The sequence below is a fragment of the Bos indicus genome, chromosome 8 (genome assembly GCF_029378745.1).
Source record: "Bos indicus isolate NIAB-ARS_2022 breed Sahiwal x Tharparkar chromosome 8, NIAB-ARS_B.indTharparkar_mat_pri_1.0, whole genome shotgun sequence".
NCBI classification, from domain to species: domain Eukaryota; kingdom Metazoa; phylum Chordata; class Mammalia; order Artiodactyla; family Bovidae; genus Bos; species Bos indicus.
In genome coordinates, this window is record NC_091767.1 from 70333015 (window position 1) to 70353789 (window position 20775).

The 20775-nt window shown below is 49.2% G+C and overlaps 1 protein-coding gene across 2 annotated transcripts; it reads left to right on the plus strand.

Moving 5' to 3' along the window:
• The first annotated feature begins 1898 nt into the window (after nucleotides 1–1898).
• Nucleotides 1899–15388, plus strand: CHMP7 (charged multivesicular body protein 7). Of its 2 annotated transcripts, XM_019966346.2 has the most exons (10): nucleotides 1900–2279; nucleotides 4204–4375; nucleotides 9987–10172; nucleotides 10310–10443; nucleotides 11592–11640; nucleotides 11885–12004; nucleotides 12289–12387; nucleotides 12621–12681; nucleotides 13458–13637; nucleotides 13851–15388. In XM_019966346.2, the coding sequence occupies exons 1-10, from the start codon at nucleotides 1981–1983 to the stop codon at nucleotides 13901–13903; spliced, it is 1353 nt and encodes a 450-aa protein (XP_019821905.1). In that variant the 5' UTR covers nucleotides 1900–1980; the 3' UTR covers nucleotides 13904–15388. The 2 variants fall into 2 exon arrangements, with proteins under 2 accessions (XP_070651026.1, XP_019821905.1); XM_070794925.1 differs by lacking the exon at nucleotides 12621–12681 and having other exon boundaries at nucleotides 1899–2279.
• Nucleotides 15389–20775: the final 5387 nt, after the last annotated feature.

A 20775-nucleotide genomic window follows, 5' to 3' on the forward strand; every position in this document is an offset into this window, starting at 1 on the left:
GGGGTCGCAAAGAGTCAGACACGAGTGAGCGACTGAACTGAACTGAATGGGGCTCTTTAAAGGGAGAATGAGGGAATGGGTAAGAGGATGAGGGTGTCTCAGCAGGGTTAGGGCAGTGAGAAATTACAAAAAAAAAAACAAACAAACACTAAACTAACTAGGGCTTATCAGAGTAAGACTCCTCCCCTCCCACAGAGGCCAAGAGACAGGGGCCCTGTCTTCAGGTGTTGGATGGAAACAAGCAGTAAAGTTTTTGACAACCTTGAGTGTTCTCAGGTAGGCACTTTAAGAGGTGGCTAGGGTCATCCTGTGAATATGCCTTCAGCTGCTAGAAGCTATGTTAGTCTTTGTTTACATCTTTATAGGCCAAGGTTAACAAGTATAATTAAGAAGCGGCTTCAGAAGGACCTGTCTAGAGTGTGGTCAAGGAAATTTTTTGTCAGTTGCTATGAGTATTAAATGAGAAATTGACTGTGAACGTTCTTGGAAGAATATAACATAAAGTCTTAATATCAGTGGACACATTCATTCATGTAACCAATCATATCCCTTCTCCTCCTTCAAAATGCTTATTAAAATTCTTCCTTAAACTGGGTCCCAACTATTAAACAGCCTGCCACTCAGTGATAACACCTACTACATTATGTGCCAGTTATTTTACATAACATTTCCTTCAAACAACCCCATTAGGAAATAAAATTTTACAAAAGCAGCTCAGAAAGTTTAGGTATTTAATCATGGTCACACAGCCAGTGAGGGGCAGAGGCCAAGTTTACATTCAACTCTGATGATTGTTACCTGGTTCCATTAAAGAAACTCCATTTGCCTTTTAAATGGTTCGGTTAAAAAGAACACAATTACTCTTAGGACACCAGACATGTTCCTTACTCATGAGGTGTTTTTTTTTTTTTTTCTTCTTCTTTTTGTTTTTGAGACTAACAATATTCTAAGATATTAGAAGGGCAAGAGTCAAGTTATGCATCTTTCAGTTTATGAAACATTTCTATGGGACCACTATGCGATGTAGATATTCAAGATATTCACCTGCCCGCAGGGATCAGGACACAGACTGGTAAATGCTAACCCATCCACTCCAGAAAAGAGATCAACAATCATGCAGTCTGAAATAGTTTCAAGACAGGTTTTGTTGTTCTTATTTGTTTGTTTGGGGACCTCGCCACGAGGCTTGTGGGATCTCTGCTGCCCTACCAGGCATGAAACCCATGCCTCCTACAGTGCAAGCGGGGAGTGTTAATCACTGGATCGCCAGGCAAGTCCCTCAAGGAAGATTAGAATTGGGTTCGATCTTAAGGGATCTGTTGGATACTGATTCTGAGAAGGAAACAGAAGGGTTACTCCAGGGTAGAAGGTGTGGAGCAAGAAAAGTAGAAGCGTGTATATTCCTGAAAATCGGTGTATACATTGTCACAGAGCTTGAGTGACAGTTTTGTTCATCCGCTGACATTACTGTAAAGGAAGGCTAACTTGGAAGTTTAAATGTCCGAAGTAAGACCGCCGGGTCAAGCAGCGATGAACGGTGATCCACGCGGCGATCCTGGTGCCTCTGAGGCCCCTTAGCGACACTCTCGAGTCCTAGTACCTGAAACCACCACAAGTTTGAGGCGTAATCATTCGCCTCTCTACAACACTCGGCCAAACTCTATGATTCCCGAGGGGGCGCGACGCTCACCTACCCGCCGCGCACGCGCGACGTCCTCCTTTCCGCACAAAGGCTGCGGGAGGAGGGGTCGGCGCAAGCGCTCTGAGCTTCTTAGAAAATAGGGTCATTTTTTTTCTCCTCCTGGCGCAGGCCGGGTACAGAGACGCATGCGCCGTGCGGACGTACGAGACTTATTTCACGCGGTGGTGACGTAATGACAGAGGAGGAGGTGGCCCAGGAACGGAAGCCGGGAGGGAACCAGGGCGGAAGGGGACTAGGGCCAGGCTTGTGTTCGGTTCCTTGGCGGGGCTGGGGTTCCGATGTGGTCCCCGGAACGGGAGGCCGAGGCTCCGGCCGGGGGAGACCCGGCGGGCCTACTGCCCCCGGAGTGGGAGGAGGATGAGGAGCGCATGTCCTTCCTGTTCTCCGCCTTCAAAAGGAGTCGCGAGGTGAACAGCACCGACTGGGACAGCAAGATGGGCTTCTGGGCGCCGTTGGTGCTGAGCCACAGCCGCCGCCAGGGGGTGGTGCGCCTGCGTCTGCGGGACTTGCAGGAGGCCTTTCAACGCAAGGGCAGCGTCCCGTTGGGGCTGGCCACCGTGCTGCAGGACCTGCTGCGGTGAGGGCGGGCCCGGCCGGGGGGCGGGGCGGCTCCCCATGGGCAGCGACCCAGGCAGTTCTCCCGGGCGCACCGCGCCCAGTCCCGGGTCTGGCTTCCAGGAGTCGTCTGTGTTTGCTCAGTGGGCTAAGGAGGCCAGGTTAGGGGTGTTTGGAGGGAATGGGAGGTAGAATATGGAGGAAATTGAGAGGCCAGGATAGCCTGATTAGATGCAATCCAGACGGTAAGAGGAGAAGCCAGCCTGGCGGAGGTGACAGTGATCTGTACTGGAATCCCGTTATATAGGGGCTTCCAAATGTGAATAACCCCACAACAGAAGGTCTACGAGACAGGATTTATTGAATTCAGGAAGGGTGGAGCTAAGAAGAAAGTAGTGGTGGGGGAGAGGTGTGTAGGGACCTTGCCAACAGCCCCCCGGCACAGGTATTGTGTCTGGCCTGTCTTGGCTTGTCCTTGGCACAGGCTATTTAGAGTGGAGGACATGACCGAGTATCTTGGTGATCCGAGAAGGTCCTGTGGGTGCTACCTGTGCGACAGGTGCAGGGTTTTTCTAGGTTCCTGAGGCTGGTAGCATGAACATCTAACAGATGAAAGCACTTTGCTGTGTGAGGTATTTTGCCTACATCATTTCATCTGGCTCCTTCAGCAGTCCTGCGGTGACAGAATTATCCTCTCAGACAGAAGCAGCAGAGTCTGAGAGAGATGCAGCAACTTACTGGGGGTTACACAGATGGTTAGAGGTTATGGCAGGGCTGCCCCTGGGGTCTTCTGAGTCTCAAGCATTTGCACTCATGTTGTATATGTCATATCCTGAATGGCCTCTCTAGCACAGTGACTTCATCGGGGTCGGAGACTGAAGAAAGCCAACTTTGATATGTTGCTTTTAGCTCAACCCTCTTCCCAATTAAGAGATCTTCTTCCTCCCAGCCCCCTTCCCTGACTGACATTGATGGGGCAAGGCATTTCTGGAACTTCTCCGTTCTAGGACAGTTTCCATTCATGCGCCACATGGGGCACAGGGTAGACAGTAGCTGAAAAAGTCAGTGAGGGGCAGGAAGAATCTGAGCTTCCTTATTACAACAGGACCATCCTCTCCCACTTCCTACCCAGAGACCTGTAGTACCTCTATTTCTCCTCTCCTGACTGCTGGCACCCCACTGAGGCCTCCTGAAGTTTGACCGGGTCTGGGACCTGAAGAATTTCTGAGGGAGACATTTTTCCATAGAAGCAGCATAGCAGAGTAGTTAACAGCTTTGATTGAGGCCCAGATAGCCTGGGTGCAAATCCTGGCTCTGCTGTATGCTAAATTATGTGACTGAGGAAAAAATATGTACCTCTCCATAAGCCTCAGTTTGATCAGTTATAAAACATGATTGTACTTAGATTTATTTTGTGTATTTGAAGAGATACTCCTTAGCACCCCTTAGCACAGTGACTGGCCCATGGGAAGCATTCAGTAAAATTAGCTCCTTATTACTAGGACTTTGAAATGCTTGTGCCTTATCTACACCCAAACTTAAGACTAGCAGAAAACCCTTTCTCTGAACTGCTTTGTCTTCATCCTCATGTCTTGCCCTTGATACTAATCCCTTATTGTTTTGAGCTCCCTTCGTCAAGGGAAGTCTCAACACAGGCCCTGTGGCCTCCTGTGTCTTTGGAGCCTTATCAGAGAGCTTGCATTTTGGAGCCAAATTATAGTTTAGCTTTGGCCTCTGTCATCTTCTCAGTCCCTCAGTTTTCTCTTGCCAAAAATTGTGAGGCTTGGAGCTGGAGCGTAAACAGCATTACTCACAGTAGCTGACATGAAGGTGCCTAGTAAATGGTGCTTATGAAGATGATGATCACATTCCCTTTTGGGCTAAGGAGGGAGGTGAGTTCATTGCAGTAAAGCCTACCACCTGCCCTTTTCTTTCTTCACCGGCAGTCGAGGGGAGCTGCAGCGGGAGTCCGACTTCATGGCCAGTGTAGACAGCAGCTGGATCTCCTGGGGAGTCGGAGTCTTCCTGCTGAAGCCCCTCAAGTGGACTCTTTCCAACATGCTAGGGGATCATAAGGTTCCTGCTGAGGAGGTGCTTGTGGCTGTGGAGCTTCTTAAGGTGGGTGCTCAGGAGTGAGAGGTCTGGGTGTCATCTGGGGTGATGACAGGACCCTCCACGTTTCTTGGGTGGCTTGGGTGAATCATTAGAAAATGAACCAATCTTTTTTATGGGTTGACAGAGCTGATAACTGAGTTTATCTGACCTTCCTTTTGCTATACTTTGTAGCAATGAGTTGTTGGTTGGACTTGTATCTTTCAAGGGTGAACCTCTATCTAGAAATTGTCAGTTACACACAGTTGAGTAATTTCTATATTTGTAGGGATTAATGATAAACTAAAGTTTAGAAAACTTGGTTGCCATTTCCTCTCTCAGCTTTGCCCTCCCCTAAATCAGTAAACTGGGCTTCCCTGGTGGCTCAGTGGTAAAGAACCTGCCTGCCAGTGCAGGAGTTGCGGGTTCGATTCCTGGATGGGGAAGATCCCCTGGAGAAGGAGATGGCAAACCACTCCAGTATTCTTGCCTGGGAAATCCCATGGACAGAGGAGCCTGGGTCGAAAAAAAGTCCATGGGTCCCTACAGTCCATGGGTTGAAAAAGAGTTGGGCACAACTGAGTGACTAAACAGCAACAACAAATCAGCAAACTAGGCTCAGATGTCCTTTCTCACTTACTTACCACCAGCAAAGACACCACCAGGCTCTTTTCCTTTCATGCTCGTCTGGTCATTCAGCTTCCTCCTGGCCTGCCTTCTGTCCAAAGCCCAGAGCATGCAACTGATGCTGGACTGCTTCTCTCATCTACACCCTTGGCTCCTCTGCAGCTCTCAGGCCTCACCAGAGACACCAGCAAATCAACCACCTTAGATCAGCCCCATGGTCCTTCATTTCTGCTGGAAAAAAATGGCTCTGTCCCCAGGAGTGGGGCCCCTTTCAAAGTCCCAGCTTTAGGAGGGCCCTTGGAGCCACTCTGCTGCCTGGTGTTCTTGTCCCCTGCCCCCCACACATGCACTTCATGTTCTCTGCAGATACTGCACTGAGAACATAGAATCCCCTTAGTCGCACTTCAACTTTCTGTCTTACCGCTTCCAATTTGACCTCCTCTCAGCCCTGCTTCCTCCCCAAGCTCAGAGGATGCAGTGTCCTTCCACTGTCCCCTATGCGCCCAGCCCTTAGTGGCATCAGTGACCCCCCGATCTGTATATTCCTTCCCCCTCTTTCATGCTCTCCTTCAGCCTGTAAACCCACCCCGTTTTCCCATCTCAGGATGACTCCTGTGGGACCTGGGGCCCCGACTGGTCACTGCTGTGTCTCTCCTTCTCAGGCAAGCTTTGCTGTCCCCACATCTTTACTTCCACACACGCTTTTTTTTTTTTAAGATTATTTGATTTTATTTTTGGCTGTGCTGGGTCTTCGTGGCTGTGAGAGGGCTTTATCTCATTGCAGCCAGCAGGGGCTGTTCTCTAGTTCTGGTGCACAGGCTTTACATTGTGGTGGCTTCTCCTGCTGCGGAGCACGGGCTATAGCCAAATGGGCTCAGTAGTTGTGGTGCATGGGCTTAGTTGTTCTATGGCATGTGAGATCTTCCTTGACCAGGGATGGAACCTGTGTCCCCTCATTGCAAGGCAGAGTCTTAACCACTGGACCCCCAGGGAAGCCCTCCACCTACTCTATAACCCTGGGCAGACCTGCATCACCCCCACCACTCCACCTGACTGTGGTGGGCAAGGTTATAGTAACCTTAAGTGTGTGTGTGTGTGTGTGTGTATGTGTGTGTGTGTGTTTATAAAGTTGACTGAACACAGTGTCTATAAAGTAGACTTGCAGACTGGTTATTTTTGAAACTCACCAAGCCCAACCTTCCCTGATGGCTCAGTGGTAAAGTATTCACCTGCAATGCAGGAGACCTGGGTTTGATCCCTGGGTTGAGAAGACCCGCTGGAGAAGAGAATGGGTACCCACTCCAGTATTCTTGCCTAGAGAATCCTAAGGACAGAGGAGCCTGGTGGATTGCAGTCCATGGGGTTACAAAGAGTCAGACACAACTGAGTGACTAACATTTGAATGCCGTAATCGCTTGAAGTTCAGCCTCAGAGCTCTGGAGGCTTCCACACAGCTGGGGCCAGGTCGCAACCCCCAGCCCCCACCCCATGAGAAGCTCCAGTTTCTCTTCACTCTGACAGACAGCCCTCCTCCCTGCCACCTCAGCCTGGGGATCAAGTCTCCAAAACCTACCTGCTCTCCCTGTCCCCTGGGATTTTTGACTAAGCAGCGTGCATCTTCTTCAGGAAAACACCTCTCCCCCTCTGCACTACCCTCCCTCTCAGCCTCCAGGGCTCGGCCAGGGACGCACAGCTTGGTGGTTTAAGTGGTTCTGGGCCAGCCCTTTCCCTCCTTGTGGTCTTCTCCCTCGGGTGTTCTCCAACCTGGAGCAATGGGGGGTCCATCCATTTATCCTCACAGTTGTGGTTTTGGACTCAGTGTTTTGAGAGCAAAGGCAGAGGTGGGGGTAGATGGGAGTGGAATCACAGAAATCTTCTAAGAACCAACAGTTTTTGACAGCAGAGAAGTCTAATCCTCTTTAGATAGAGAAATAAATCTGGCTCTTCAGGGGCATGGACTGTTAATGTTAACTCTGTGTGGCTCAGACGGTAAAGCGTCTGTCTGCAGTGCGGGAGACCTGGGTTTGATTCCTGGGTCCGGAAGATCCCCCGGAGAAGGAAATGGAAATCCACTCCAGCACTCTTCCCTGGAAAATCCCATGGACGGAGGAGCCTGATAGGCTACAGTCCATGGGGTCGCAAAGAGTCGGACACAACTGAGCAACCTCACTTTCAGCTTACATCACTACACAGAACACTTTGATGCTTAATCTCATTCGATGACATCTGCTACCAAATATATGATGACTTCAGATACATGGTTTTCTCCTGGGAAGGAGACTTGTCTTCATGTGTGAAAATAAAGGGCCTTATCTGGATATTTTTATAAAACCAAAGAAAGCCTGTTTCTGAGGTAAACTGGCTTTCCCAAGTCTAAATGCAGAAAGCAGCCAGCAAGTTTTAATCTTATTTGAAAGAAATACAAAATAGTAAAAATTGCCCATAGAGTTTGTGATTTGCAAAAATTGTACAAAGAAAGTTTCCTTTCTGTTCATCCCATTTCCACCTCTTTGGGTACATTCCCTTCCCAGTTCTGTTTGCAAAAGCACACTCCCTTCTTATTGACCTTATTATGTTACTTTCCATTTTATCTTCTTTTTGGCATTTAGTACTTTCTGAAATTCTTACTTACTTGTATTTTATCTTTCTCCCCCACCAGAAGGGAGAAGTTTCATGGGGCCTGGGAACAGTGCCTGGTATATAGTAGAGAGTCAGTAAATATTTGTTAACACAGTAAGTGAATATACACATGCACAATTTGTTGTTCAGTTGCTCTGTCATATGTGACGTCTTGGCGACCCCGTGGACTGTAGCCCACCGCCTGGTGGGCCTCTGTCCGTGGGATTCTCTAGGCAAAAATACTGAAGTGGGTAGCCATTTCCAGGGGATCTTAACCAACCCAGGAATGGAACCTGTGTCTTCTGCATTGGCAGGTGGATTCTTCACCACTGAGCCACCAGGGAAGCCCATATACATACATATATAAATGTTACCTTATTTTACCTTTGGTCTACAACCAGCTTTTTTTTTTTTTTCCCCCACCTTAATCTATCATGAGCACCCTTCTAGGTCCCTACATGATACAGATCTACTTCATTCTTTTGGATGGCTGCATAATAATCAATGGACTTGCCACAATTTATCCAATAGTTACCACACAAATGGATATTTAAGTCATTCCAATTTCTCTCTGTTACAAAGAAATACTTCTTTGACAGCCTTGTGCCTACATGTATACTCTTCACTTTTTTCTAGAAATGTGTATGCACATTTTAAGTTTTAACAGAAATTACTAAATTACTTTTCAAAAGTTTGTACTAATTTATGCTTTCATGAAGATTACATTAAAGTACCAGTCTCCTCACATCCTTGCTGGCACTGGATAACACAAGTCTTTTAAATATTGTCAGTTTGATGAATAAAAATACTTCCTTTTTGGAATTTGAGCATTTTTTCACCTATTCACTGGCCATTTACATATTCTCTTCTGTGAATTGCCTCTTTATAGCCTTTGCCTGTTCTTATTTTGGATTCTTTGTCTTTTATATTATTGGTAGGAGTTTTCTATTTATTAAGGGTGTGTGTGTGCGCGCGTGTGCGGGCTTAGTCACTCAGTCATGTCTGACTCTTTGCGACCCCATAGACTGTAATCTGCATGAGAGACCCAGGTTTGATCCCTGGGTTGGGAAGATCCCCTGCAGGAGCGCATGGCAACTCACTCCAGTATTCTTGCCTAGAGAATCCCATGGACAGAGGAGCCTGGCTGGCTACAGTCCATAGCGTCTCAAAGAACTGGACATGACAGAGAAACTACACTTTCATATATATATGTATATAAAAGATATATTTAGTATTAAGAATTTAATATTGTCTCTCAGTTTCTTGTTTTAATTTTTACTTACGATGTCTTTTACCATATAAAAGTTTTTATATTTCTATAGATTTTTCAAATTTTCCTTTTTGGCTACTGAATTTCTGCTCTTACTTAGAAAGGCGTAACTTTTCTGCTCTTGCTTAGAAAGACATAACCCTCTACTTCAAAGGTTAATAAGATTTTTTTTTAAAGCATTTTCTTCAAATATTTTATGCTTTCATTTTCTCAATTTAAATTTTAATAATGTAGTAGGTATTTTTGTATATGTGGTAAAGAAGACTCAGATTTCATGCTGCTGCTCATGACTATTCCTCTTCCTGAGATGACTTTCCCACCAACATCCCACCTAATGACTTACCTATGGGATTCTGCTCAACAACTATTATTTTCTGAGCAATTGCTGGACTCCTGGATAGTCCTTCTCTATATTTTCATAGCATCCTATGCATACTTCAGTACATATTTCCTATTTCCAGAAGACTGAAAGTGTAATTTGCACAGAGGAGGAAGACCGTGGCATTGTTTCTTGGAACCTATGTTTCTTAGACTTCTCATCTAAGTCTAAAGATTCCTAAATTCTCACAAAAATCCCATCCCATACTTCCCTCTTGGGGCACTTTCTAGACTTGGTACTATTCCAGTTTGCAGGATTGCCATTTGGCATAAAAGTGGAGAGACCGGGACTGGCTGGGAGTTTATAGACATCATCTCCATCCAACTTCTCCGGCTTGCCAATGACCAGTGAGACCGACTGGTCCAGGATCACACAGGCTGGCCTGAGCGCCAGCCTTGGCTCTTCATCGGTGGCCGTGCCACCACACCACACTGCTTCCTTCTCCCCGTAGGGGCCCATAGGCAAGGGAGATGCAGGAACACGGAGTCCCAAATGGAAGGGCAAGCCCAGAGCTGGCTCCCAACATACCATGTGCCTTATTTCACCCATGCTCACCAGACATTCCTCCAAGGTTTAAAAAAACATGACTCCTTTTTCCTTTTCCAAAGCTGAGGACAAGGTGGGCGCTCCCCTGCTCTTACCTCGCGTGTCACGTGACCGTGGATCTGAAGCACAGGCTTAGGGCTCTCAGGTTTCTGGGGGCAGGAATCCCTCCCCACAAGCACTTTGCACTTCCCCTGCAGGAGAAGGCTGAGGAGGTGTACCGTCTGTATCAGAACTCCCCGCTCTCCTCGCACCCTGTGGTGGCCCTGTCAGAGCTCAGCACTCTGTGTGCGGGCTCCTGTCCGGACGAGAGGACCTTCTACCTGGTGTTGCTGCAGCTGCAGAAAGAGAAGCGGGTCACCGTCCTGGAGCAGAATGGGGAGAAGGTACGGGAACACTTTGCTTCTCACCCCACTCCCCGAGACCTTGTCCACTGTGTGCTGACATAGCCGCCAGAACCCCTGCCCAGGGGTTTCTCAGCATTCGGGATCAGAGCAGCAGTAAGTTGTCCCTGTCCCTTTAGATCGTGAAGTTTGCCCGAGGCCCCCACGCTAAGGTCTCTCCTGTCAACGACGTGGATGTCGGGGTCTACCAGCTGATGCAGAGTGAACAGCTGCTGTCCCGCAAGGTGGAGTCCTTGTCCCAGGAAGCCGAGAGGTAACTCCCCCTGAGCTGAGTGCCCCAGACCTCACCCTGGCTGGACCTCAGAGCCGGCAAAGCACTGGCAACCGTGGGCTCTTTAAAAAGAAGAATTAAGGTTATATTTCGCTGATTAGGAAAGTACTAATTGCTCAGTGCAACAGTCACAGAAAGCACCAATTATCACAAAGGAAAACAAAATGAATTCTCCCCTACAAGTGCAGTGTTAGCACTGTGTTTGTGTTCTTCCAAGCCATCGTCCATTTAACCAGTGCTTACTGAGCCAGCCCTTAGCTTGGGGATGTGTAGAGTTGGCCGAAGAGTTCATTCAGGTTTTTTGGTAAGATCTTACAGAAAAACCTGAATGAACGCTTTAGCCAGCCCAATAGTAGTGAATGCGCCAGGTATAAACAGCCTTCTGGGGGTCTTGGTAAGGGACCCCTGCCCTTCCCCTCGGATGACCATGCAAGACATCCCTGCTGAAGACATGTAAGCACTTCCCCGAAAGGTAGGATATATAGATGTGGAATCAGAGTGTGCTTGTTCACACCCTCTTACAGCGGGAGAATCCCCACCTTGTGGGAACGCCAAGGTCATTGGAGGTGTTAGGAAGTCATTCCCTGCCTGCTGGCTTTCCAGGTGGTGTTAATGGTAAAGAGTCTGCCTGCCAATGCAGGAGACATAAGAGACTAGGGTTAGATCCCTAGGTTCGGGAGACCGCCTGAAGGGGAGCATGGCAACCCACTCCAGTATTCTTGCCTGGGAAAATCCCATGGACAGAAGAACCTGGCAGGCTATAGTCTGTGCGGTCACAAAGAGTCGGACACGACTGAAGCAACTTAGCACACCCTACCTGCCAGCTCCCAGGATGGCAGTCTGTCTTTAAGGCACCTTGTCGATCTGTTTTCCCTCTCTATGAATTGAAATAACTTTTCCTTGGTCATTTGCCTCCCCCACATGCAGACCTCCCCTCCCAGCTCATATTTCAACCTGCTGCAGGGGTTTGGCCATAGGCGGTTGGGCATCATTTTTCTGGCCACTGGGTGAAATGAATTTGCCCTTCAGATTTGAAAAGTACCTTCACCAAAAGTGCTACTTGTGGGGACACTTGAGGACCCTGCCATCCCCCTCCTATGCCCTCGTCATCTTAAGCTGTCCCTTTGTAGGTATAAAGAAGAAGCCCGCCGGGCATGCCGAGCAGGGAAGAAGCAGCTGGTAAGTTTTGTCTCCCCAATCCCCACCCCCAGCTGTGTCCTGGTGCCCTAGGATGGCAGTGAGAGGAGCCCAGTTCAGAGAGCAGCCTTCTCAAGGCTAGAGCAGAACGTCTGTGGGTGGCCCAGGCATCATGATGGCTTGCTTTACAAACCCGGGGTGGATCTTACCTTCTGGGAAGGGCTCTCTTCCTTGGGCCCTTTGGCCTACCTGGTTTGGTGTTAACCATGTCTCCATGCCCCACTAGGCCCTGAGGTCTCTCAAGGCAAAGCAGCGGACAGAGAAGCGCATCGAGGCCCTGCATGCCAAGCTGGACACAGTTCAAGGCATCCTGGACCGGATCTATGCCTCGCAGACAGATCAGATGGTAGCTACTGCCCCTCTGCCCCAGTGCTTGGCCAGTTCTGTGCGGTATCCGCCCCTTCTCCCTTCCACTGAGGCTTTGCTGTCTGGAGAAGGCTGGGGTTCTTTCAGGATATGGTTGGGACTGCCTTTGCCCCTCCTGTTGGGAAGTTTTGGGCTCAGTTGACATGGGGTGAATCATGCTTGGGTAAGGGGAAAAAAACCAAAGCTGTCTTCTGGAGACAAAACAATGTGGTCTATATTTTGCCCAGTGCTCTTTATCTGCACTGACCACTGCTTTCTCTTTAGGTTTTCAATGCCTATCAGGCTGGGGTGGGAGCGCTGAAACTCTCCATGAAGGATGTCACAGTGGAGAAGGCGGAGAGCCTTGTGGATCAGATCCAGGAGGTATGGGGGTTGGGTAGGGCACGTACCTACACCAGACAGTTCTGAGGACAGAAGTGACTTTGTTATATTGATACTTACTTCTTTCCCCAACTGTTGACCTTGTGAACTTGAGGATGCTTCCCCCAGTTCTCAGATGGGACAGCACCACTTTGTAACCCTGAACATTGAAACCCAAAGACTGAGATCCCCAGAGATGCATTCAGAGTTCATGGCCTGGCGCCTTTCTCTTGCAGCTGTGTGACACCCAGGACGAAGTTTCTCAGACACTGGCTGGCGGGGTAACCAATGGCCTAGGTGAGTTGACAAGATGATTCTGTCGTCTTTCCTTTCTAAGCAGACTTCGCCTTTCTGCGTGGGGATAGGTCTGGCCAGGATCTGTTCTCCTAATGCAGGCAGGGCTCTCCCCCATCTCCGGGGCTTCTCTGCAGGAGTAATGGGAAGGAATTGGCCTTTCCTCCTTGACAGGCTGTTGACCAGCCCCTCAGCACTCCAGGGCCCCTTAATCCCTGGGCATCTTCCTAGGGCAAGGAGAAGCAGGGTCAGTTCCTTGGTGTAAACAAAATAAACCTCCTCAATGACTTAGCTCTGTGTGTGGACAAAGAATATCCGCTTGAAGGTGCCCTTTGCCTCCCAACTCACACGATTGATTTATTGATTGATTGGCTGTGCTGAGTCTTTGTTGCTGCTCATGGGCTTTCTCTAGTTGCAGTAAGCGAGGGCTGCTCTCTAGTTGCAGGGTTCAGGCTTCTCACTGTGGTGGCTTCTCTTGTCATGGAGCACGGGCTCTCTACAGCGCAGGCTCAGTAGTTGTGGTGCATGGGTTTAGTTGCCCCACAGCCTGTGGGATCTTCCTGGATGAGGGATTGAACCTATGTTTGCTGTATTGGCAGGCAGACTCTTAACCACTTGACCACCAGGGAAGCCCATCACACAGTTTTTTTAAATAATCCTTCAAGAAGACCTGGGCATCTTTTGTAAGGCTGAGCTGGGTTTGCTGTCCACAGTCCTTGATCATTAATGCATTTCCTCCCTGGACTTCCTCATGTCCTTATGTCGCCTCTTCTCGCCAGACTTTGACAGTGAGGAACTGGAGAAGGAGTTGGACATCCTGCTTCAGGACACCACCAAAGAACCTTCGGATCTGCCCTACAACCCCCAGGAGACGTTTTATATCAACAGTGTGCCTAACACTAGGATCTCAGATGCCGAACTTGAAGCTGAACTTGAGAAACTGTCCTTATCAGAGGGAGGTAGGGAGCTGTGTTCCAAGGGTGGCTGGTGGGCTTGTGACCCTCTGGCTCATGGTTAATGGGTCCCAACACGCTTGCTCCATCTGCCAGGGTACCAAATGGGGGAAGGGAGTCCTGGGCTCCTTATTTATATTAAGACTCAGTCCCTTAAACACTGGGTTGCTTTCATCTGAGAGATCTGCCATAGAGTTCAGCCATTTCTTCTCCCTGCAGGTTTGGTCCCAAGCAGGAAATCTCCAAAAAGACAATTGGAACCAACTCTCTAAAGCCATTGTAGGACCCTCAAGTGAAGGACCCTCACATCAGAGAGAGACCAGGCTTGCGTGTATGTGTGTGTGTGTACATAGTTATTTAAACGAGAAACTTGGAATGTGTTGGGAAGAGGAGGAAGGACAAGCACTGCTGCGTCTGGATGCCGCCACTTACCACGGGCACTGAGAGTTTCTGGAAGCGTGCGCCCAAGGCGTGCTGCCAGCCGGAGTCATGGCCCTGCCTTCTCATCTTTCTAGTGCCACAGTTTATACGGTTCTGTGTGTGCCCTGTCGTCTCTCATAGCCTGCAGTCCTGCCATGGGCTCAGTTAGGTTTGTCTTCCCCCACCAGCCTCATTTTGGCCAGCGAAGGCGAAAGAGTTTGTGCAGCTTTGCCAAATCAGAGTCTGTCCTCATGGCCCCTCCCCGCGCCCCACGTGTTTAGAGGAGTTTATTCTGTCTGTTGGTCCGGTACACAGCTCCCAGCCCCTCTCTGTTCCCTCTGGTAATGAGAAGGAGGAGACTCAAACAGCTGCCACTTTAGGGGAGAAATGCACAGCGTAAAACAAGGGGGGAAACACCAGTTCCTTCCCATTACTCCTGTGGAGAAGCCCCGAGAGCGGGGAGTGGGGAAGAGCCCTGCCTGCACTGGGGCTCCCTGGGGTCCATTGTCAGATTCTCCAGGTGTTCAGAAAGAGAGGTCACCCCCAAGTGGCTCAGAGTCGTGACAGTTGGAGAGGGGTCTCGGGTTGATGGCCATAGCTGCCTCTTCCATGTTATGCAAAAGAACATCTGTTGACTGGAGAAAGGGTTACTCTGGGTCTTTTGAACTTGACAGAAGCCCAGGTGACTACAGGGCCCCAGGAATCCGAAACCCATCTGCTTTCTTAAAAAGGTATCTTTGCCTTGCCCCCATGGTGAATAACTTAAATATAACTTTAACACAAATCAGAAGAATCCACACAACAGCACACCTTCCCTTCGTGAGCCTGGCAGAAAAACACAGGTTCTTTTGTTTGAATTTCAAAAGCATCTTATGTTGTGGCCCAACGCTCAGGGCAGGGCATCTGAGCCAGGATGTGCAATAGAAGCAGAAGACAGTGGCCTTGGCCACGTCAGCTGTGTGCTTCCCCGGTCCTGCTCTGCACCCAGCCCCGCCTCCTGGAGGCCCATCTTCCTACTTCCTTTGATGAGTAGGGGAGGGTGCTGGGGGGACAGGCAGGAGAGGGTCTGAATGTGCTGGCAGCAGGGAGAAGACCGAACACCAGCCACGCCGCTGCCCTGCTGCAGTCCCAGACGCCTGCCTGGCCCCTGGCCCTGCCCCTCCCACTGGGGGTGGCGGAGAGCGAGGGGAGGCATCTGCTCCAGGCCAGGAGCATGATCACTGTTCCACAAATTTCTCTCCCACTCGGCCTTGGGAAACTGATATGCTGGGGGTAAAAAGAAACAATCACTATTTTTTCTTTTTTTATCTGGTAAATAATTAAAAGAAAAAGCCCAAGCGCTTTGTCTTCCTCTTTTATTTTTTTCTCCTTTTGAACTATTTATTTTGTATTGGGGTATATGGGCTTCCTTGGTGGCTCAGTTGGTAAAAAATCTGCCTAAAATGTAGGAGACCCAGGTTTGATCCCTGGGTGGGGAAATTCTCCTGGAGAAGGGAATGGCTACCCACTCCAGTATTCTTGACTGGAGAATCCCATGGACAAAGGAGCCTGGCAGGCCACAGTCCTTGGGGGCACAAGAGTCAGACAGCTTGGCAACTCAACCACCACCACCATACCCGATTAACAATGTGATAGTTTCAGCTGAACAGCAAAGGGACTCAGCCTTAGATGTAGAAGTATCCATTCTCCCCCAAACTCCCCTCTGATCCAGGCTGCCGCATAACACTTAGCAGTGTTCCATGTGCTATACAGAGGTAGGTCCTTGTTGGTTATCCATTTTAAATCTAGCAGTATGTACCTGTCCATCCCAAACTCCCTAGCTATCCCTTCCACCCCTCATCCCCCCACCCCCCAGCAACCATAAGTTCAAGATGTCTGTTCTTTAGGTTGTCCAAGTGCCTTGTTCCTGCTCCCCCATCCTCCCCTCCAGCATACACACTGGCGCCACAGGAGAAGGCTGACTGGCTCCCAAGCAGGTGTCCTGAGTTGCTGTGAAAGTGGGCAGCCTACCCTATCACTCTCTCAGGCCGACACTGTTATTCAATGACCTCCTTTATTTAAGAGTCTGCCATTGTTTTCCTTACTGTCTTCTTTTCCCAGCTCTCTTTCCTCTGCCTATATGACCATATTTTAGCCTGGCACCAGTATTTATTCAGCACATGTTGCAACTGTGGGGTATGTCATCCTTGGGGGAGACAGGCTTTGAACCTGAGAGCAGAGCTAGAACAGACTGGAAGTTCTGCCGCAGCACTAGGTACGTCAGCAGGTGAACCAAACGGGAAAAGGAGTCACGAGGAGCCTGGAGCAGAGACGTCTGGAACAGAATAGAGTGAAGATCCCTGGGTGGAGAAGATCCCCAGGAGGAGGAGAATGGCGACCCACCCCAGTATTCTTGTCTGAAAAGTCTCACAGACAGGAGCCTGGCAGGCTACAGTCCACGGGGCCACAGAGTAGGACACAGCTGATAGACTGAACACAGAGTGAAGTTGGACCAGGTTCTCCAGTGTGGAGCTGTAGTAGGGAACCCACTCCACCTCCCAAAAAAGTTGAGTGCCCAGACTATGAGCCTCTTATCTGTTCTCCTGTTACTTTCTCCTGCTGACCTGAGCTGCTAAGGAGTCCTGGTTTCAGTGTTTCAGCCTGGTTCTTCACTATGGGACAGGAAATTAAAAGAAGAGGTTTGAGTCTAGGCTGGATCAGACTGAAGACAGGAAGCCACCCTCTGGTGGGGACTACATTTTCAGCATGGGATCCCCATGGGGGGCCTGGGTCTGGCCTCAGGATTCTCCTCTTGGAGCTGACTCAGTTTACTAAGGGAATTGGTGAGTTTTCCTCTGTGTGGAGAGAAATCACATCTATGGAGCTGAATCAGGTTCAGACACGGCCCTGTGGGGTCCAGACACACAGTATGGACTTTAGGGCTCAGGGAGGCTTCATTTAAAGAGGCTACAGCCAGGTTCTCATTTCCCTTGAATACTTCCTTGGGTTTTTAGAATCTTGTCAAGTAATCTATGAGTTTTAGAATATCATTTTTCCGTGATTCCACTGAGATCAATCACATTGAGAAAATGTAACGAATCAGGTGGGGACTGGTCCTGACTGGGTATCAGGAAATCTGTTTGCAGTTCTCACCTTGTTTGTGAGCGCTCAGTCGCTCAGTCGTGTCTGACTCTTTTGCGACCCCATGGACTGTAGCCCACCAGGCACCTCTGTCCAGGGGATTCCCCCCCAGGCAAGAATACTGGGGTGGGTTGTCATTTCCACCTTAGCCACTAACTAGCAGCTTTGGAAACCGGCCTCTCACTTCTTATCTGTAAAGAGGAGCAGACAAGGTGACTCTGGAAATTCTGCCTCTCTTAAGGTCCCTCTGGGTGGTCTGCTTCTCCCTTCTCTTGAATCCTTGCTGTCTTGTGACTGGCATTGGGGAAGTGCCACAGAAAATGCCTGGAAAAGCGGCTGGGGAGTCCCTAGTTCCTGCCAGCTGGGGACATCGATGTGTGTGAAGGGTGTTGGGTGGGGTGTGTTGCTGGGAGCAAAGGTGGGGGGGGGGGGGCGGTGCAGCCTCAGAACCTTCTGGGCCTCCCAGAAAGCAGCTCTTGGCCAGAGGCCTGCAGCTGGGTGGGCTCTGAGGTTGGTCACCCAGTCATGGGAGGGCCCAGGAAGAGTGAAGCTTATGTGATAGTAACTGTTGCCTGAAGGGTGGAGAGAGCATCCAAGGTTGAGTAGACCCCCAGAAAGAGATCAGGATGTTCTAGTTCAATCTGCTGAAAAGTCATCAAGGCCATTGGAAAAGAGCCATTTAGAAGGATGCGGCCACTGGCAGAGCTGCTGACGCAAAAGCAATCCAAACTCAACTTGGCCTTGGGGTTGATGGGGGAGTTTGGCAACCCTCTTTTCTTTTGAAGTATTTTATTGTTTTCTCTACCAGCGTCTCATTTTGACTCAAGTTGCAGCTACTCTTTGGGAGAAGTGGGGTTCCTTTTATCCTCCTACATGGAAACAATAGGTACCCAATACCCAAGGATGAGAGTCTTAAGGAGCCTCAGCAATTGGAGGCAAAACCATGTTTTCATAGACAAGGACATGGAAGCTTAGGCGACTGGCCCAAAGCATAGAGTTCACGGGGGAATTCAGGGCTGCTAACTTCCAGGCTATTCTCTGTGTTACACTAGGCTCTTCCTAAGGCCAACTGTCCAAACCACATCACTCCAAAGTACTTTCCGTGGTTGGTGTTGGGTACATGGGTGGTTGGTGTCAGTCGTGTCCGTGCTTTGAGCTGGCAGATCAGCTTCCTCTGGCTGTCAGCACTGTGATTACACAGACTTCTGCGGGTAGAACACCTCCTAACTGGCTGACCAGTTTCCAATTTTGAGGAAAACTGAGGACAGTCTTCACATGGTTCCTTTGCTGATAGGCACTATAACTTGAATCTTTTTTATTTGTATTTTGTAGCAGGCACATCAACAGTGCAGAAAATTTGCAGTTCTGGGCTGCACACCAGTTCCTGAAGGAGCCAGACTCAGGGCCCTCATGAGATAACCAGTGGGTGATTAGATGACACCAACCATTCCCCCAAGAGACCCCCAAAGCATGTCATGAACTCCTGCTGCTTACTGTTTAGTCACTCAGTCGTATCCAACTCTTTTGTGACCCTATGGTCTGAGCCCGCCAGGCTCCTCTGTCCATGGGATTTTCTAAGCAAGAATACTGGAGTGGGTTGCCATTTCCTCCTCCAAGGGATCTTTCCAAGCCAGGGATGGAACCCATGACTCCTGTGACTCCTGCATTGGCAGGCAGATTCTTTACCACCTCATACTGCAGCATGGATCACACCTCAGCTAGAGATTTCCATTGCTCTGCATGTGTGGTGAACGTCGGCTGGCTTACTGGGTGATCACATGATAGGCTAGCCTAGAATAATAGAAACATATTTAGATTATACATGTTGGAAAAGAATTCAGGCATGCAAAATATTGTGCTGCAGTTCTGAACCCAGGAAAGTTAAAAATGAACAAATCCAGGTTTTTGTGCCTGTGATATATGAACTAACAAAGCAGTGGAGGAAAGAAGAAAATTTAATTTATTGATTGATGGCCGTGCTGGGGCTTCATTGCGGCCTGCGGGTTTTCTCTAGCTGCAGCGACTGGGGGCTACTCTAGTTGCAGTGTGAGGGCTTCTCATTGCGTTGGTTCTCTTATTGCAGAGCACACGCTTTTAAGCAAAATCTCTGTAGTTGCGGCACATGAGCTTAGTTGCTCCATAGCATGTGGGATTTTCCTGGGCAAGGGATCGAACCCATGTTCCTGCATCAGCAGATTGATTTTTAGCCACTGGACCACCCGGAGAGTCCAAGAAGAAAGTTTTAGACTGGGTCCCTGCTTTCCAGGAACTTAAAGTTAGAGGAAGTGTGTCTTAGTTTAGGCTGCTATAACAAATGCCACAGATACAGTAGCAATTTTTCTCATAGTTCTTGAGTCTGGAAGTTGGATATCAGAGTACCAGCATGGTCTAGATCTGGTGAGGGTCATCTCTCTTCTGGGTTGCAAATGGGCCCTTCTCACATCCTTACATGGTGGAAAGAGGACAAGGGCAATCAATGTCTGGCATCTCCTTATAAAGGTATTAATCCCATTCATAAGGGCTCCACACTTAGGGCCTGATTACAGTTCCTAAAAGCCTTACCTCCTAATGCCATTATATTGGAGGTTAGGATTTCAACATATGAACTTTGGGGAGACACAAATGTTCAGCCTATGGTAAAGGGTAATTCCAAGATATTAGCACAATGAAGGATTAGGTGGGCTGCCGTCTCTGGGGTCGCACAGAGTCGGACACGACTGAAGCGACTTAGCAGCAGCAGCTGCAGCAGGCATCTGCAGGGCAGTTGGTGGCTGGGTCAGCAAGAAAATCCCCAGTCTTGGATTCTGGCTCCTACTATAATGCAATTGCAGTACTTTTTCTCTGTTCTAATCCCAACAAGGGCAAGAGTTGTGATTCTGATCACCCTACCAGATTTATGAAGTGCACATACATGACATGCTGTTTCTTGTAAATTGCAGTTTTTCTGCAAGTTTTCTATGAAGAATTCTCTTTGATTATAGGAGAGGATTGGAAAAGAAACTTCCAGAAACCAGAACCGAATTTGCTTTTGTTTACCAGGAGAACCAGAGCTTCTGGGAGTGGGGCCCTTTCTAGAATGGACCCAAATTTCAGCTGTCTTTACCAATTTCCAGGATTAGAAGCGAGCTGTAGGCATTGTCCTGGTCACTAATGAGAGGATGACGGGGGAAGAGGTGAGCTTCCGTGGCACCCTGTTCTAATGCTGTCACTGACTCTGCCTGAGGGTTCTCTGCCGTCAGGCTTCCCCAGACCCCTCCCTCGTCCCAGAGGACCTCTTCTGGTCCTCCCGAATCCAGCGAGGGGCCATGGTGGGAAGAGGTAATCTTTCTAGATGAAAAAAAAAAGGCTTTAAAGTCGGGGTTCTTGTTCAGAGTCGCACTTGTCCAGTCTCAACTCGTTTGGCTACTATTGAGGCTTGGAAGGGGCTGGGACTTGGGAAGATGGGGATGGGGCACGGAGGGGCGGGGACTGGGAGGGGGACTCGGAGAGGGATCACAGAGGGACAGGAACTCCAGGAGGCGGCACGGAGGGGTGTGGACTCGGGGAGGGGGCGCGGACTCGGGGAGGGGGCGCGGACTCGGGGAGAGGGCGGGGACTCGGGGAG

Coding starts and splice junctions, on each gene's coding strand:
- CHMP7 (XM_070794925.1), top strand. CDS start 1,981: ATGTGGTCCCCGGAACGGGAGGCCGAGGCTCCGGCCGGGGGAGACCCG. Junction 11,641..11,884: donor GAGCAGGGAAGAAGCAGCTG/GTAAGTTTTGTC, acceptor ATGCCCCACTAG/GCCCTGAGGTCTCTCAAGGC. Junction 12,388..13,457: donor TTGTGGATCAGATCCAGGAG/GTATGGGGGTTG, acceptor TCTTCTCGCCAG/ACTTTGACAGTGAGGAACTG.